At 44.4% G+C, this 18,250-nt stretch overlaps 1 protein-coding gene across 1 annotated transcript in view; it reads left to right on the top strand.

The window, feature by feature from the left end:
- The first annotated feature begins 1,426 nt into the window (after positions 1 to 1,426).
- Positions 1,427 to 18,250, top strand: part of nid1a (nidogen 1a) — a 32,542-nt gene continuing 15,718 nt past the window's right edge. The window contains exons 1-11 of the mRNA XM_069179858.1: positions 1,427 to 1,807; positions 8,943 to 9,245; positions 10,022 to 10,257; positions 10,830 to 11,296; positions 11,379 to 11,519; positions 12,868 to 13,119; positions 13,696 to 13,896; positions 14,547 to 14,780; positions 15,299 to 15,436; positions 16,885 to 17,013; positions 17,777 to 17,920. Of these exons, the coding sequence (XP_069035959.1) occupies positions 1,598 to 1,807; positions 8,943 to 9,245; positions 10,022 to 10,257; positions 10,830 to 11,296; positions 11,379 to 11,519; positions 12,868 to 13,119; positions 13,696 to 13,896; positions 14,547 to 14,780; positions 15,299 to 15,436; positions 16,885 to 17,013; positions 17,777 to 17,920 (2,455 nt within the window). The 5' untranslated portion in view covers positions 1,427 to 1,597. The remainder of the gene's footprint in view (positions 1,808 to 8,942; positions 9,246 to 10,021; positions 10,258 to 10,829; positions 11,297 to 11,378; positions 11,520 to 12,867; positions 13,120 to 13,695; positions 13,897 to 14,546; positions 14,781 to 15,298; positions 15,437 to 16,884; positions 17,014 to 17,776; positions 17,921 to 18,250) is intronic.

The raw sequence follows: 18,250 nt of genomic DNA, 5'->3' as shown, positions 1-18,250 counted from the left end.
TGTTGGTCGCCTGAGGGCCCTTCAGTTGGCATCTAAAGATGAAGACCACAGCTCACCTCACAAGGGGGCACCAAAGGCTGTTACGTGCAGTAGGGTCCCTGTTTTACATCTCATCCACAGCACAGCGTGCGGAGGTTCAGTCATTTAGACTGGGGGGCACACAATGATGACAGCCCGGAATCCGCTGGTTACAAAGCCCTTTCCCTTAACCTGAACACCACTGATCCTTGACAAGCACCCAGATCCCGCTGTACGTGACAGGCTTCCAAACACTAACGATTTACACCTTTTAATAAGATCTGGAGTTTATTTTCCTTAACATTCGCAAGCAAGCAGGTGCAGGCAACACCTTGCTGTCCCCGAGTGTTGCACTTTTGAATCCAGAAATTGGAAGCGCGATTTGGAAGTTTTATTGCAACCAGAACATTTCGGTCACGAACCGCAGGTGACGCCTGTCTGTGTTCACCAGGGCTTCCTAATGAACGTGTCAAAAGAAAACACGAAAACAATAGCCGACAATGTAACCATTAAAATAATAAAACAGTTTTGACTATTGAACTGTTGCCACTTTTTAAACAGAATTAGTTTAACGGTGAAAGGAAAGCCGAGGCGAATGGAAACTCCGAAAGACGCGCTGTCGTTTGACACCAGCATGGCAGCGGCCGCAGCGGAAAAACACTGCAGGTCCTCTCCGCGAAAGCACAGTTTATTCGGATTGGGCAGGGCTCGCCATAAGAGCAGAATATTGCTTTTCATATCTATATATATGTCAGATCCCCCACTTCATTTTTACATTCCTAAACAATCCAGGAAGCCTTCTGTTGTCTTGAGATATCTGGTAGATCTTTTAATATGAATATTTGTTTCGTGACTTTCAAATAATCCGTGTGTCCCTGCACGCCAAAAAATCCCATTTCTCTCTTCCCCCAAACTGAAGAGCGTGGTGTTTAAAGGGGAAGAAAAAAAGCAGAACATTTCAGTATTCCAGTATTGGAGAATTAAACAAGACATGAACACGCTTCAACACTGCAATTCATTTTTCAACTTTAAATTATGTTTCTATCTCAAATATAAAATAAAAAGCGAATAACTACAGTTCGTTACCATAACATATCAGCAATCGCTTTTAATTGGATTGGATTTGTCCTGTAGCGTTCGGTTTATGTAACAAAACTCAAGACCTAATGTTCTGGTTTCAAGCACATCCGCAGGTTCAACCACGCGTGCAGGTCTGTGGCTTGTCGGCTTTGGCCTCAGTCAGGGATGGTGGGTCAGTGCTTGCCTGTGTCTTACACAGTGTCCACCGGCCAGATCTTCTCCAGCCCGCAACAGCTAGAGAAGTGAGGGTTAGAGAAGTTTCAGGGAGATGAGTGCTATCAATCAATTGTCCCAGAGCTCTCCGCCCTGCCCAACTCCGGCCCGCCCCCCCCCCGCTTCTCTGTCCTGTCTCAACTTTTGGAAAAAGTTTTTCCCCCCTATTTCTTCGGAGCAGAAGGTGGGGGACAGTTCAGCATTTTAGATTTCCACCCCGTTTAGGAGAGAGAGAGAATAGAAGGAAAATCTGTAAATCTACTCCCGGTCCGAAGCTGGATTGAGAATGGGGTGTACAACACGGTGTAAAGGCTGGCTGCTCGGACTCGCCCTTCTCTGGTTAGCGGTGTGTACCGGCGGCGTGAGCCGGAGAGAACTTTTCCAGTACGGGGAGGGGGCTGGGGACCAGCTCCTGGAGAGAGGAGACGACACCTCGCTTGAATTCGCTCTGGATAAACCGCTGATGTTTTACGACGGCAAATTCAGCAGCGTTCATGTAAGTAGGCAGTCACTTAACACGAAGCGTGTTGACCTCTTTTCCAAAGCCTTCGTAAGCACTGTGAAAGCTCTGGGAGACCTATTGAAAAAGGAGTTGTGTGCTGGTATAAATGGTTAATGTTTAACTTAAACGTAATCTATAAACGCCACAATATCTTGGTTATTTTTTGCAGATTTGTCGTAAGGCACTTTAAACTCAATGTTTAAGGTGCCTTACGACAAATCTGCAAAAAAGAACCACCGAGCATCAATTCACGACGACTGTTTTCAATATTTCGTCTTCTATTTTCATATTAATATAAAGCGAAATAATATATTATTAAGGGCACAAAGCATTATGAAATGCACAGAATAAATGACATGCCGAATCTTAAGATAATGATTCACAAGTCCTTTTCTTTCCACATATGTCAGCCAGCTAAAGGTTAGAAATAACTACACTAAGACTTTTTTGCGATCCTTACTTGGAAAAACGAAACATAACGGTTCGCCCACCAAAGGGATCTCGTGTTGCGCTACTTTTTGCGCCGGAGTAATTATCGATTGTTTAAGAAATAGATACATCGACTGTTTCTTCGTATCTTTGTGGCAACAGAAAACTCTGCCTTGTTTATTTTTTAACCACTGGACTTTTACCTCACTCCCATGCCTTGTAATTATCACGAGAAAAAAGGTAGTCCCAGGCGGTACTGTATGGAGAGCCAGCACTGATAACATCAAATACGCGAATCTGCCTGCGATTATCAGTTTTGTAGCCACCATTGTTTTTAATGTTGCATCTCTCTGCATTAAATAAACAGATAAGCAGCAAACCAAAGGAAACACCGCCCCAAAACCGATTTGTTTGATTTAATTGGACTTCTTCAGATAGCGGTTTTTTAGGCATGATGATTGAAGTTGAATTTTAAAGTCCGAGGTTTCCCAAGCAGATATCATTCGCTAAGGAATGCTGATCCTATCTAAGGACGTGAGCAACCAATATAAAGTCTAATGTTTGGTCTATGAGATTTTATCCAAGTTTGGAGGGAGGCCTCAGAAAGGAACTAACTTTTCATAACGATATTTCCAGCCCCCTCTAGCAAGAGGAGAGCTTGTCTTGACTTTTAACTGTTATTTAAATCCTTTCATTATTTTAGATCACAAGTGTTCCGATGCAGGAGATGTGGAAAGCTGTTTGCATTTTGTGTTGCTGTAAGATTGTCTTCATTTAAAGTACTGTATTCAAATAAAAGGAATTTCTCTGAGTAAAAATAACACAATCGACAAAAAAAAAATACAGCATAGTGATTATAAAACATCTCAAAGTTACTCATTTCTGGGGTAATTGATATTTGTAGAGCCCAGCTTCGACTTTGGATAGTCTGAAAGAAATCCAGCCCTGCGTTCTCACCAAAGACAATTTCCTGCCTTAGAGCACAAGTGATTTGTGTTTGTGTTCTACGAGCGCTTAATGGCAGCACCAGATTCTAGGACTAGTTGTAGCCTTTTCTGCTAAAGATGTGGACTGAGATCCTTCTCTGCAACCTCTCGGCTCTGCTATTCCTCTGGTCTGAGGCAATAGTCTCCTGTACTGGGTGATAATGCGCTATAGGACTATAATAATAATAATAATAATAATAATAATAATAATAATAATAATAATAATAATAATGAATAATTGCTTACACTTATATAGAGCTTTTCTGGACACTCCACTCAAAGCGCTTTACAGGTAATGGGGATCCCCTCCACCGCCACCATAGTATAGTAACGGCTTGTCTTACTGCATGCCCCAATATTATGGGATTTTTTTTCCACATTAAAAAAAAAAAAACATGAACTAATTTTAGTATTGTTTCCATTTCTGTAGCCGTGCAATCTTTGGACATGTTGTCCGGAATGTTTCCTCTGGGATATTCTTTTATTGCTAATCCTGTTATGCGCACAGGAACCTATTTTTTTCTCTCTTTGTGCATCACTTATGGCTAATTGATTTAACACAATAGCCAGAGAACAGGCCACGCAGTTGGCAGACAGTTTGCCTGTTTTGCTGGATAGATGCTGACCTCCTTTGAAAATTATTCCCAAAATAGCAATGTCGGGACTCCTCCGGGTTTTGTTGGGATCGTTGGGAAGACCTTTTTTTGAAGTGCAGTACATTTTCTTTCTCAGGCTGTGCTTTAGCAGTGAGTTTTTGATTTTGCCAGTCGTTCTGTGATGTCAGGAGCTGGAGTGTACCGGCTTTGTCTGATTAATACTCTGTGTGGAGCCTTGCATTTTGAGATGTGCTGTGGAGTTTTTGTCTTCACCAAATCGTTTCAGTGCTTCATTTGCTCCTGAACTGTTCCCCCTCTTGGACGCTGTGTGACGCGCACGTCCCTGTAGCCCAGGAGGGGTGTACCCTCACAGCTGTATCCTCAGCACATCAGCAGATGTGAGCGGCGCCTGGGTCCCTCACTTCCCATTCCACCACTCAGGACGAGGTCCTGTTTCTCCCGCGGGCTGCTTTCATGTGCAACAGCTGGGTTTCATATCATTACCCTACCCTGCAGGACTGAGGGGAGCCTCTGGGAGAGGTGGGGGATGGCCGAGGTTAAATTCTTTCTGCATGCTGTTGGAGCCCATGTGGACTGTGCTCTGTCACAGAAGAAGAAGGATTCATTTAGGATAGGGAGGAAGTAAGAGTGCCCCCCCTGGCTGCAAGTTGCAATCCTCCCCCAGTTTAGCAAATGGAACCTGCTGGTTCCTGCTGGTGTCTCCGAATGAGCAGGGTCTTTCCAGTGTGAGCCTTTTAACTTGCAGATAGCACCATGAGGGTGTTCACCCGCTCTTTTGTTTTGACAGAAAGAAGTCGTAAGTAGATTTCTAGCCCTTTGTCTATTTCAGTGGGTGGGCACAATGCTTTTGCTTGGGAATGTCATTATTTTTTTATGGGCGATACTGGAATCAACATGTTTTGAACAATTTGCTCTTTACCGGACTTGTATCTGGGGAGCAATACTGGTATGAAGAGAACCACTGCTGAAGAACACAAGCTATTCGAAAGGTCCTCAAATTCATATATTATCCAAATGAATTAGTAGGCAAAGACTGCATTGAAATAACATGAATGAAAGTGAATATTGTGTGATGGGTTAGAGGCTATGCTGTGGGTTTGGATCTGCTTCAGAGCATGCTCTCGTTATTTCCTATTGTGCTGAGGTTTTTATATGGTCTTTTTATAGCAGTGAATCCTACTTGCTGTGTGTCGACTTTTACTTCCCTTCCAAACAAGTCAATTGCAGGTCATCTCAGCCTTGTTGTGCTCAGCTCACTGCTCCAGGTTCATCAGTCCTTCAGGCTTGTTCTTCAGAGAGATGGCGTGGATATGATAAGTCTAATCCTTTTGTGTAAGAAACTTTAAACTACTCTTAAGCAACATATGATTAAATAACCAAAGGGAGTTAGGCACCTCTCTTTTGCTCTAGGTCAGGTCTGTCAGGCTGAATCTTCAGTAAAGGAATATTATTTCGCATTATCTACACACAAAACCTTGCAGCTGGTATATCTGGCTGTTCCTGCAGGCTTTCTCCAGAAGGACTTTTTTATTATACATGCTGTCGATGAAGAAAGTGATCCGATGTTTCACTTCTGCTCAAAGTCTTTTCACGTCTCTGCCACTGTTCTTCAACACACTGGAAGGGACAGAGCAGTAAGGCCCTTTAACCAGTTTGCTAAAAGCGGATATTTTCCAGCCCAATTTGTCACAAACCTAAATACCCCAGTGAAGTAATTAGTCGTTAAGCACGCACACATTCACACACCCATGCATTTTGTGTTCAAGTCTCTTAGCATAAACAAGACCTCATGCGACATTATCAAATGTAAACTCTCCCTAATGATGGGTTTGTTTAGTCTGAACTGTGGTGTAGCAGTTTTCTCTGTACTGGGGAAAATCTCTTCTGCATCTGGTAGAATTGATTCCATTCAGTATGTACTCACCATTTTCTTTCAGTGTGAGACATTCTTTACATCCTTCCCCTTTATTAAAACAGAGCTCTTGACATCTTAACCATATTTTGTTTGTCGGCACAGAAAATCAACCCTGGACCTGCGCCAGCCCAATTCCCTGTGGTTTCTTATTTATTCATGGTTCATTTTCCACAATCTTGTAGGTTTGTTTTTGCTGGGGATGTGGGAATGCTAAAGCACTTATTTTACCTCCATGCCTTCAAACAATTTTTTTAGGAATTCACCATTTTCTAACATAAAATCTCTCCCACAAAATTCGACATCACGCTTATGTTAAAGAGAATATGGCGGTCCGGGCAGATGAAACTCCTCTTTGTGATTAACAGCTGGGACCTAATTGTGCCATTTGGTTCATCTGAATTCTTTTTATAAAAATTCCTTCATGTTTATCACTGCTCTTGTTTTGAAAGAAAAAACCTCTCCTATTTTACAGAGCATTAAGCTGACGGCAGGTATGTAAAGTTCTTTTGACAGCTTCATTGTCTTGCCAATGTCAGCCATGTCATTCTGTGCTCATCCTCCTCAAATAAAAACCTGCCCTGAGGCCAAGACACACTACAGCCCTGATAACCTGGACACACACTGCAACACAGGCTGTCTGTGTTTAGAAAAGCCTTTGTCTACACTATACTAAGAACGGCTATGAGGTGCATGATAAAGTGTATACTGTGTCTGTGTTTTTTCTCATAAAGAGACAGCGACATTTATTTTCCTTAGGCATATCCTTATACAGTCTTTACATAATGGTGTAATATGTGCACGTTAACAGTAATTACATAGGTGACGTTAACTTAAATGAAAAGATAGTGTTGTTTTCGACATTCTGTCGTTTCAGTGCACAACAAAATCTCCTGAGCTCAAGTCTGTGCAGTGCTAATGTTTCTAGTTGTCATTTGTCTGTGTGAGTCAGTTCATGGAAGTCCAACCTGGACACCCACTGTACAGCACTGAGCTTGAATATCTGTCAAGGCAGTTTGATAGGGCCCTTCAATGCTTTTCAGTGCTATTTGTGGTGAGAAAAAGATGAAAACTTCCCTTCTGATTCAGGCGGTATAGTAGCAATGGAAGGCTAACCATTGAAAATGGAATTGAAAGTCTTTGTACTGAAAAAAGTAACCAACAGCTGCAACCTGGTTTATTGCTCACTTGGTCAGTACACCTCTACAATTCCATTTGAACCATGTGATACAGAACAAGTGACTTTAGTTGGTGAATTGCTCCTAACTAGGTCTCATTAGTGTTTTTTTTTTTTACTTTGTGGGCCCTTGCAGATTCTTTCAGATCTTGACATGCCTAATGTGCTCCTGTAATTTCTGTGTCTAAGCCCTGGGGAATGATAGGTGTGCTTAAATGGGTCGAACAACTTTTTCTTTTCTTAATTAAAAGTGGAGCTAAACCACAAGATCCCAGCATTCCTTTGAGATGAAGAGCACAAGGCTTGTGTGTCTGTACAGCCCAAGAAAAGCTCTTATCTTATCCCTGCATTGCAACCAGTGTCACAAACCCAGAACTTTTTTTCTACTCACCTTCAGGCAACATAAAGGAAACATAACAGAAAGTGACTGAGAGTATCTGTCTTGCATGATGGTGAATTTTCTGTGCTGTGGCCCTTCCTGTTCTTGATAGCCGCGTTGTTGGGATGGAGTCAGTGTAGACTGCAGCTTATCTTACTCCTCTTGGCTTGAATTTCACAATCAGAATAGAAATATCCCTTCTCTCTAGGGGAACCATTCATTGTCATCCCTAGTGCCTGCCAGACAGATAGCAGGCTGTGTGGACTCTTCAACATTGAGTTAAAGAGTCTGTCCCAGGAGCCTAAGGTTCAAACTAGGGGAATGCATTGCTACACACACTCTTAATTAGCTTCACAGACTCGCAGGGAGCTCTTTGATGCCTTACACACAGACCACTGGAGCTAGCTTCCTCTTGGTTGTGATGCTGTCAGCCAGACATTTTAACTCTTCATGGTTTGGATTTAAGCATTTGGATCCCAGGCTGAAGAGGACCCTTCGACAAGACTTTGCACATTTGGCTTTTGTCGTCTAAACTCAGAGAAGCAACAAGCTGTGAAAGCTGCACATTTGCAGTACCTGTTCTTAGATACATTTTCCCCCTACGTTTCAGCCACTTAAAATTGATGGTTCATCAACAACCCTGCATGTCAAAGCTGACTCTCCAAACTGCTTTCTCCTACACAAAAATGAGTCTAGTTTTTATAATCTATATAAAATCTAACCAATTTCCCGAAGCTGTGATTACATACAAAAATAGTCTCTTTTCTATAACCTGTCTTGCCCCTTTCCAGAACTGCAACCTAAACCTTTATGTTTACTGCCAGTTAAAACGGTGCTTTGTGTTTGCTCTTCCTCTTCAACGTCTTCAAAAAGTTTTTTTTAATAACAATAACAATAACAATGTATCCAGGAAGTCTTTTTAAAAAGGGCTTTTTATTTTAAGACTTTCAAGAGTAGTCATTTGGGGTTTTGGGCTTGGGAAGGGAAAGGGTGTTCTGGGATTATTACAGTGGCGGAGTGCTGAGGAAGACATGTTGGAAAGGCGGTGCTCAGCTGCTGTCAGGCAGTTTTTGTGATGCTGAATTATGTTTGGTATCATGGAAATGGGCTCGGCAGCCTTATGCTGCCACCAGGGTAGTCCTGCACACTGGCCACACACATGGGTTTTGTCTCTTCGTTCTGTATTTATTGACGACAAATGTAGAAATGGCAAAGATGTTGGAAGAGCTTGTGTTATTGCGCAACAGATACTCAAACACTACACCAATATCCCATCTGGGGGTGGTGGTGCAGTTCTCCTGTCCTTGCAGCTTCGGGACATTCTGAAGTGTGACCTACAGTTTCTCAGTCTCTTTATATTTATTGTTAGAGATCATACCTAGGAAACCCATTGCAAATGGCACCCACAGCCAAAGAAGGCTCCACGGCCCAAATGTTGGGAATAAGCCTTTACTTTTTCCTTTGCAGCCCATGCATGCTGACGTGGCTTGAACTATATGGTAAAGGGTATTGGTATGTTGCTGAACGTGTACAGTAAATAATATGCACGTCAATGAAATGTTAAAAGTGTTTTGGAATGTTTGGAGTCATACATGGTAAAATATTATTTTGTTTTGGTTTAATTTGTAGATAAACACCAATGGCTTCATTGCCACCAGTCAACCGACAAGTGAGAGGGAGTATCTAGACAGTTTCCCCCCCAGTTTTGGCATGGTCGCCATGTTCTTGGCCGACCTGGACACCAGCGACGGAGTTGGCAAAGTCTTCGTCCGGCAAGACGCCAGTCCCAACACCCTGCAGCTGGCGGCCGCCCACATCAACCGGGCCTTCCCCTACGATGAAAAGTTCACCCCCACTCACACCCTCGTGGTGACCTGGGAGGACGTGGCTGCCTACCAGGAGCACACCAGGGGCGACGGGCTGGACAGCAAGGTAACCCTGGGCACTGGCTGGCTCCCTGCTGCACTTTCCCAGTCAGCCTCCTTTCAAAGCAACCGTAAGAGGGGATAGTAGACCGCAGAGGGAGGTTAAGGTGGTCCTGGGTACAAGTCCTCCAATCTGAATAACCACCATGTTCCTCATCTAGTTCCATTAATGGAAATCAGTTTTTACTGGGGGGTTCATTTACAAGGCTAGTGTCCCATCTGGTGGTGGTGGTGGTGGTGGGGTATTTTACTGTAAGTTCACATCACACTGCAAAAAGGTCAGGCAAGCTCTTTCACTCTGATCCACTTAACCTTGCACAGAAGCATTGTAATTCTCATTTAATGTGTTGTCTATGTAATTCAGTGCCTTGATCGAAACCTCTCAGTTCTGCTTCAAGTGTGCGTGTGAGTATTGCAGTTTATCCCTGATCCTGAAGTAAATGGCCTGTATCGTGATTAATTAAAAGTGGATTGTTCCCATATGTATGTGTTTTGTATTTGTGCGATCCTGTTTTAATACCTTTTTTTTGCTATGCGTCTATAATTTGGCCTTTTTTAATTGGATAATTCTTTACAATTCGCTCTGCAAAACAATGGTAATGCAATGGGGGTTTTCGGCTAGTGATACAAACAGAATGCCATTGCAAACTCAAGCCAAGAAGAAGAGAAGAATTAAGATTTTGAACGGGATGATCTGGATGGAGTTTGTGATGGGTTCCTTTAGAGACTTGCACTGATCGCGGGTACTGTCTAAATAGGTTGCATTTTGTTCCACTTGCACAGAGAAACACCTTCCAAGCCATCCTGGCTTCTGGGGAAAAATCTACGTATGCCATTCTGCTGTACCCAAGGGATGGGCTGCAGTTCTCTTCGACGCGTTCGAAGGGCACGGACACAGACCGTCCAGCCCGAGTTGCCTTTAGCAAAGGACTGCAGCGGTACTTGATATGGAGCTATCGCCCAGGACCTTACTATGAAATCACCACCAGCAGCGAAGAGTCTGTCAGGGATCTTTATGAGTAAGACACTTCCTCATTCTCATTGGGCCCCTCTCACCAAACACAATACGGTACAACCTACGCTACAGTCAAACTACAGTACAACCTCTTGGTGTTTTTGCACAGTGAGGGTTAAAAGCGTGGTCTCACAATAATTAAAATAGCTTTATAAGGTTGCTGTTTTCATTAATGATCGAAGAATAATTCCTGTAAAAGTCTAGAACTATGCAGCATTAGTTCAAATATGTTAACCATAAGCCTATCGTCTTTCTGACTTATTTGCGCTTTTTATTTCCCGGACTTACAGTGAGCCAGTTCCAATTTAAGGATGCACTCTGTTTATCCCTGGTTTTGGAATTCGGCTGAGTTCCAGAGTCCTTATTGTCAGATGAAATGAGTGTTTGTTAGGTACAGTATGAACAGACAGCATAACAGACTTTGGAATCGCAGACTGTCGTGTGTCTGAAACAGGCACATGAATTGGCTTGGGATTTGGATTGTTTGGGAATGACTCCCTCCGCTCCCTCTCCGTTTTAAGTGAAGTCCTTGTTTTTCTGCTGTAAAGCGCTGACGGAAGATTCTCTTTCTTTCAGGCTCACGAATTCTGGCAAGCGAGGCGTGTGGGTGTACGAGATAGGGACCACCCCTTACTTCAGCAACGTCGCGCCGGGGGAAGTGGAAGAGATTCCCACCGAGGTCCCCCTGGAGAATCCCCAGGGGGGTTATGATGATGAAGTGCCAGAGACCCGTGTGGACCCGGGGCCCAGACGCGAGGAGGAGCAGCAGGTGCTGGAGTACCCACCCTACCAGCCGTACCCCCACCAGCCAGCCGTAGAGAACCCCGATTCTTCCCCGTATGAGGGGAGACTGGAACGACCTGCACTGAGCACCCCTGAAGATCCTGCTCCTGTAGACACCTACGCAGAGCCCATTCCTGTCCAGCCGGTCCAGTTTCGTCCACAGTACCCCCAAGAGATTGGTCAGGCCCGGCAGCCACTCTACCCCATCGACAACGCCAGGGTCGTGGTTGTGGATGGGGACCTTGAAGTAGATGCCAATGGTACGTTTTCTGTTCTTACAGGATGCAATACATGTGCTTCAGTCTTTGCTGACCGTCTTTTCCTGTTCCTGTTTCCCTGCAGTTTTTACATACAACTCGGAGACTTGTGCTAACAGCCGACAGAAGTGCTCCAACTTTGCTGATTGCAGGGACTACCCCACTGGCTATTGCTGCCATTGCAGGCCTGGCTACTATGGGAATGGAAAACACTGTGTGGCAGAAGGTAAAATACACCCCACAATCCTCAGCCCAAAGGTCAGCACACTGTGTGGAAGAGGGTAAGACACATCCCACAATCCTCAGCCCAAAGGTCAGCACACTGTGTCAAAGAGGGTGAGATACACCCCACAAACCTCAGTCCAAAGGTCAGCACACTGTGTCAAAGAGGGTGAGATACACCCCACAATCCTAGGGCCCAGCTGTCAAAACACTGTGTTGAAGAGGGTGAGATACACCCCACAATCCTCACCCCGGCGGTCAACACACTGTACTGAAGGGGGGTTAGACGCATCCCACAATCCACAGGCAAACGGTCAATACACTGTGTCGAAGAGGGTGAACACATCCCACAATCATTAGTCTAGCAGGAAATACACTTTCCGGTCCTAGTGTTTAGACAGGGCAGGTTCATATGGTTCTTCTGTAAAGTCTTTTTACTTCTTGAGCATGAATCAGGAATAACTTTATCACCAAATTATCCAAGTCCAAATTTACAGGTGCAAAACCACCTATGTTTGGTATCAAAAGTGGTGTTGTATAAAGTTAGAAAGTGCCACTGACAAGAACCTATGTTGTTTGATGAAAATTTAATCACAGTGCCGCCACAGCACTGGAATAGTCTTGCAACACTGTGTGTGATATGATTTTGAATAGGATAAAAAAACAACACATCAGATAAAAATACAATTAATGAGATTAAGCTGAAATAGTAGATTAACGGAATCACATAAATGTAAAAGTTTATGATGTACAGTATAATTAAATGTCGTTGAGATTTAGACACAAGACACGGTATCAATGAGATTATTCCTGGTTAAAGAATTTTAAATAATCTGCTCATTATTTCTTTGTTTGCACATGAGGAATTCCTTGAATTTGGCTCAAAACTGTACATATATAGAAAAAAAATAAGGGAGTGGAAAGCCTTTTGCCAACAGCTCTATTTATTGGACTGAAGCCAGTGTAAGAGGAAACAGGCAGAGTGGATAAGTAAATACAGACATCTAAGATTGCCCCTGGCTTTACAGATTTCATTTAGAAAGCTAATGTGAGGTTTCAGAAGAATCATCTCAACCTTCCGTAGTATTTAGTTTGTTGTGTTTTCCTCTGGCTAGTGGGGGGATGCAAAGTTTCCTGCTAAATTCTAAAGTTATATTTCACAAATGAATGCACCAATGGTCCTCAATATGTGAATGTAAAGCTACACAAATACCTTTCTGTTTCATCGCTCTTCTAGAAACACAATCAGAGTAGGTCCTGGACTGTTCCACTGGGAGTGCGAGGTGGAGGTGTGTTGGTTTATTGTTTCTGATTTCTGCAAGCCTCTTGATCTGTGGATCTGTGATCGGCAGGAAAGCCTCAGAGGATGAATGGGAAAGTCAATGGCAGGCTCTTTGTGGGCAGCTCTCCTTCCCAAGTGGTGTTAAGCAACAACGACCTGCACTCCTACGTGGTGGCCAACGATGGCCGGGCCTATGTGGCCATCAGCACCATCCCCCAAAGCCTGGGCCCATCCCTGCTGCCCCTGTCCTCTTTAGGAGGTGTCATCGGCTGGGCATTCGCCCTGGAGGCTCCAGGTCATGAAAATGGCTTCAGTGTAGTAGGTAAGAGCACCTCCTTCAATTCATTTTTCACGTTGTTAGCTGCCTTTTTCCTTAACACCTTTTCTTTCCCTGCTACGGTGAAAGGAACTGCTCGGCTTCGCACCGCACAATCCTGGCTACACCTTTGTGTTCCTGAAGTTAATTTTTTAAAATCTGAGACCAGATTAAAATGCAACCAGATTCCAAAAGTTTTGCGATCTTGTAGAAGCATTTAATGGCAAAGTGGGTTCTGAAATTTGTCTTCTCATGTGTTAATCATTCGTAGAATTTGTTTTTAAAAGAATCCTGGGACCTTGAAAAATTGGGCGAGGTGCTTTTTTCACTCATAGCTTTGTCATATTTTCACGTTTACCAGGGGCCGAACTGAGCGTCACTACAACATGATATGTGGTGCTTGCATGTGTTGTTGAAAATAAAAGGGTGTTAAGAAATGATCTAGAGGAACTTCTATACTTATCTCATGAGGGAGGAGGTTAAAATTTGAATGAAGATGTTTCTCTGGGCCTGTGCATTGGTAATCACTGGGTTGTCATCCCAGTGACAGTGCATTTTCTCTGCCCGTTCTGGTTACTACAGGAGGGGAGTTCACTCGTCAAGCTGAGGTGACCTTCCTTCCTGGGAATGAGAAGGTGACTATCCGGCAGGAGTTCAAGGGCATTGATGAGCATGACCACTTGGTGGTCAGCACCGACGTGGAAGGAAGGCTACCGGAAATTCCCGAGGGGGCGTCCGTGCAGATCGAACCCTACTCCGAGATCTACCATTACAGCAGCCAGAGTAAGTCTCGCTGCGGTTGAGAGAGTCTGGCGCATCTTTGCTGGGACGGGAAGCGGTTGCTGGTTGCTGCTGTTGCAATGTGTTTATTGACACAAGGGATGTCGATTTGCTCGTTTGAATGAAAATGGCATTTTCTTTTATGACGGGAAATGATACTTGTGTAAATAAGAGAGATCAGGGATGACCATCAAAGTCACCCTTTAAAAGGCAACAGGCAGAAGTAAATGTCTGACTGTGAAAGCCTGTAAAAGTCCAGGAGAAAGAGAAGTTTCTCTTGTCACACTTGGTGTCTTAGTAATTGAAATGTTGTGTCGATGGTAACTTCAAGGGGAGTCCATGTAGTAAAAGCCAAAAATTCCTGACAGTTGATGACCCATTGGATCTACAGTGGAGCAAAGGGCTCTTTCATCACCTCAGCAGCTGTTTCTTACCATATTAGCTAGAGGTAGGCAACTTCCCAGCACGTGGGCACAGTTGTCTGTGTTACACAGGAGGTCTCGTTGATGAGTGGCAGACACACACGCAAACTTGTGTGGTTGCTAGCTGCCAGTAATCGTAGAGGTTTGTTCCTTCAACGTGTTGCGTTTTACGCCTAAATTAAAACCACATTTTTTTATGGTTGGGTTGCTAACTATTCCTGGTTGTTCCAGTGATCACCTCTTCCTCCACACGGGACTACACCGTCACCCTGGGGGACGGCAGCACTTACACCAGATCATACCAGTGGAGGCAGACCATCTTCTTCCAGAGCTGCCCTCACGACGAAGCCTCCAGGGCCACCCCAGCCACACAGCAGCTCAGCGTGGACCAGATCTTCGTGATGTATGACGCGGACACTCAACTAATCCGCTACGCCATGAGCAACAAGATCGGCTCGCTTCACGGTAACCTGCCGCTGTCCAGCTTGAGCGCTTCTCTAGACCACAGGATTGTTTTCAGAGGAAAAATGGCAAGGGGTTAGCAAAGGAGATCCTGACTTACCAAGGGGGATAGCTAAGAAAGAAGGGTTGTTCTTGGCAGTTTGAGTGCTTACCCGAAATCTGACAATGAGCACAGAACACTTAGTGACGTGATCAGGCTGAACTGTAGCTCAGCTGCTGGTTAAGTAATTTAAGTACGTGTTTTCTTCTCAATGTTTAGAACATAGATATGGAGTAGTCTCTCCATGTGGTAATGTTTATCCTCAGATCACTTGTTTCTCGTGCAGTGGCGTGGAGGAGTCTGATTAGTTAGGCATCTACAGGTGTAGGTATCTAAACCTGCTTTGGTTCGAGCAGGGCTCTCAGTGCGCGGCCGCCAGCATTTCGGCAGTGCAGAAGTTCTCTCTGCGTTCGGGGTTTTGTACTTCAGTCCATCCCTCCCCTTCTGTAAGGGACCTAAAAGAGGTTTGTGATGTGTTCAGGGGGCGGGGAGGAAGAAAACGCCTGCTTCACTGGGAGACACGGCTGTGATACCAACGCGGCCTGTCGGCCCGGCCAGGGTAACCAGTTCACCTGTGAGTGCGCCACCGGTTTCCGTGGAGATGGACACAGGTGTTACGGTAGGCCACTGAACGTGAAATCCCTGCTTGTGGGTTGTGTTTTGACTGCCGGTTCTATCAGAGGTTCAAGGCTGAACCTTCACAGAAGAATTCCAAGATAACATTGTACTTTCTATGTAAAAAACATCTCCAGTACTGCTTTCCTTCCTGTGACATCTGCAGGATTTAAAGTGAGTTAATAAAGACTGTTCTCTGGTTGACCACTGCTGGAAGAGTTGCCCCTTTCATTACAAAGAACCTCCCTTTGGGAACATCTGCTTTAAAGGGAGAGCTTGAAAATAACATTAAGAGGATTGTGTATCATTTTTAAGAAGAGGGCTGAGGCCTTTGGTTTCAAGGTAAAACTGTTCAAAATAACACAAGAAAGCTAAAGCGACTCACTGGAAAATAGTCTTTGATCTATCCATTCACCCATTATCAGGAAGATGGCGATCACAGAAAGGGCTGCACAGCTAGGGCACATCCAGTAAGCATGGGGTGCACAAGCTCTCTCCCCCTGTCAGGGGTGCCAGTCCAGCCCTAGGCCACAAGGAGAGGGACAAATCGGACTTGCTTATCACACCCATCCGGCATGTTTTTGGGAAGAGTGAGACAGGTGGAGAAAGCCCATGCAAACATGTGGAGAGGACACGGACGTCTCCCAGACTCAGAGAGGCTGTAACTCGGAGCCCTGGAGCTGTGTGGCAGCAGAGCTGACAGCAGTGTGCCTGTGTCTTTAATCAAAACACTGAACTGAATTCTCTTTTTTTTACCTTGTGCTCAGTGTTTTGTAAATAATGTCTGATTCTTTGTGCTGGGAAATGGAAGGCAGCTCTGGAGGGGCTGAAAGAGAAAGCTTTGTCCACACTCAACATTCTTTTTCTATCTTTTATGAATTCTTTTTACACATCATTCTGATAAATCCAATTTATTATGATATGAAGCACTGTGTAAATGTTTGGAGTTAAGTAATGTTTTGAATCTAGGCTGCCTTGGTTAAATGCCTGCTTATGTCTTATTATTTAATCATAATTTAACATTTCTTTACCAAAATATGTTAAAATAAAGGGCTGGCAAAATTTATTCAGAAATGAATGCAACATGGAAAAAAATATAGCGTCTTAACATTAATTTTAAATAAGCTTTATTAGGATTATACTTTATTTTGAAGATTGGTTGTATTTAGAGTTTAGTTTTATGTGCTTCATGATTTAAACCTTCTAACCTGTCTGGGAATTGATGGATCTGACGTTTCTTGAAAGAAACCAGGGCTGGTTTTGGCTGCCTGATCATGCCTGGTTAGCTTGTTCCAGACACCCACAGCCCTATTCGAACAGCACGAAACGAACACAACAGTGTACAGAAGGGTTGGTGGCAGTTGTTGCTGCACTGTAGTGTAATTTGTGATATGAGGATTTTATTCTTTTATTCTTTTTTTATTTTTTTATTCTTTTTTGCAATCTGGACAGACATTGATGAATGCAGTGACAACCCACTGATCTGTGGCCAAAACGCAATCTGTAACAACCAGCCTGGCACTTTCCGCTGTGAGTGTGTGGAAGGATATCAGTTCGCCAGCGACGGCAGGACTTGCATTGGTACGTCCTTTTCTGCACACTGTCTGATCTCAGCCTGTTTCATTCTGAATGGTATGTCTCCAGCTCTGGAGGAGGTGGCACACATCCATTCACAAATGGTAGCCCCACTGAAGCTCAGCAGGTGTCAGCCTGGCTGAGAGACCTCCTGGGAAAAACTAAGGTTGCTGCTGGAAGAGGTGTTAGTGGGGCCAGCAGGGGGCGCTCACCCTGTGGTCCCTGTGGGTCCTAATGCCCGAGTATAGTGATGGGGACACTATACTGTAAACATCCTTTGGATGAGACATAAAACCGAGGTCCTGACTCTCTGTGGTCATTATAAATCCCAGGACATTTCTCGAAAAGAGTAGGGGTGTAACCCCGGTCCTGGTCAAATTTCCCATTGGCCCTTACTAATCAAGGCCTCCTAATAATCCACATCTCTGAACTGGCGTCATTACTCTGCTCTCCTTCCCACTGAGAGCTGGTGTGTGGTGTGTGTACTGGTGCACTATGACTGCCGTCGCATCATCCAGGTGGGGCTGCAGACTGGTGGTGGACGGGAGTCCCCATTACTTGTAAAATGCTTTGAGTGGAGTGTCCAGAAGAGCACTTTATAAGTGTAAGCAGTTATTATTATTATTATTATTATTATTATTTATTATTACTGCAGTCCGTACTTTTTGGGTCCAAATTTATTAGGAGAGGGCGTTTGGCTCACCTGGAAAATGAGTTACTTTTCCTGATTGTCAATGGGCACTGCACCGCTGACCGGCTCTCGTTTCAGAGGTGGACATGCCTGTTGACCACTGCCAGCGAGGCACTCACAACTGCGATGCCCCGGAGCGGGCGAGGTGCATCTACACTGGGGGGTCCTCCTTCATCTGCTCCTGCCTGTCGGGCTTCGTGGGCGACGGGCGCTCCTGTCAGGGTGCGTCTTCTCTTCTTATAAAGAGCTCTTAGCAGTGGGAGGAGGGTGGGGAAATACTCATGTGTCTGTGGGGGGGGGGATTCTTTAGGTTTAGACAGACATGATGATGATGAGTCTCTAAAGCTTCTTGCTGTACATTGCCTGTGTTCTGTTATTGCTCTCTTGTCTTGTTCTGTGTCTCTATTAATCTCCACAGTACCTCTGATAGCAGACTGAATATGCTCCCTTCTTTCCTCTCTCTCACAGTGTTGTACTCCATTAAAGTACCTTATAAGGTCACACAGCTTCAGCTCGAAGCAGAACATTATAGATTAAGTTCTTCCAGGCTCC

Source organism: Lepisosteus oculatus, chromosome 17 (assembly GCF_040954835.1).
Source record: "Lepisosteus oculatus isolate fLepOcu1 chromosome 17, fLepOcu1.hap2, whole genome shotgun sequence".
Taxonomy (NCBI): domain Eukaryota; kingdom Metazoa; phylum Chordata; class Actinopteri; order Semionotiformes; family Lepisosteidae; genus Lepisosteus; species Lepisosteus oculatus.
This window is presented reverse-complemented; position numbering and strand designations above follow the sequence as displayed.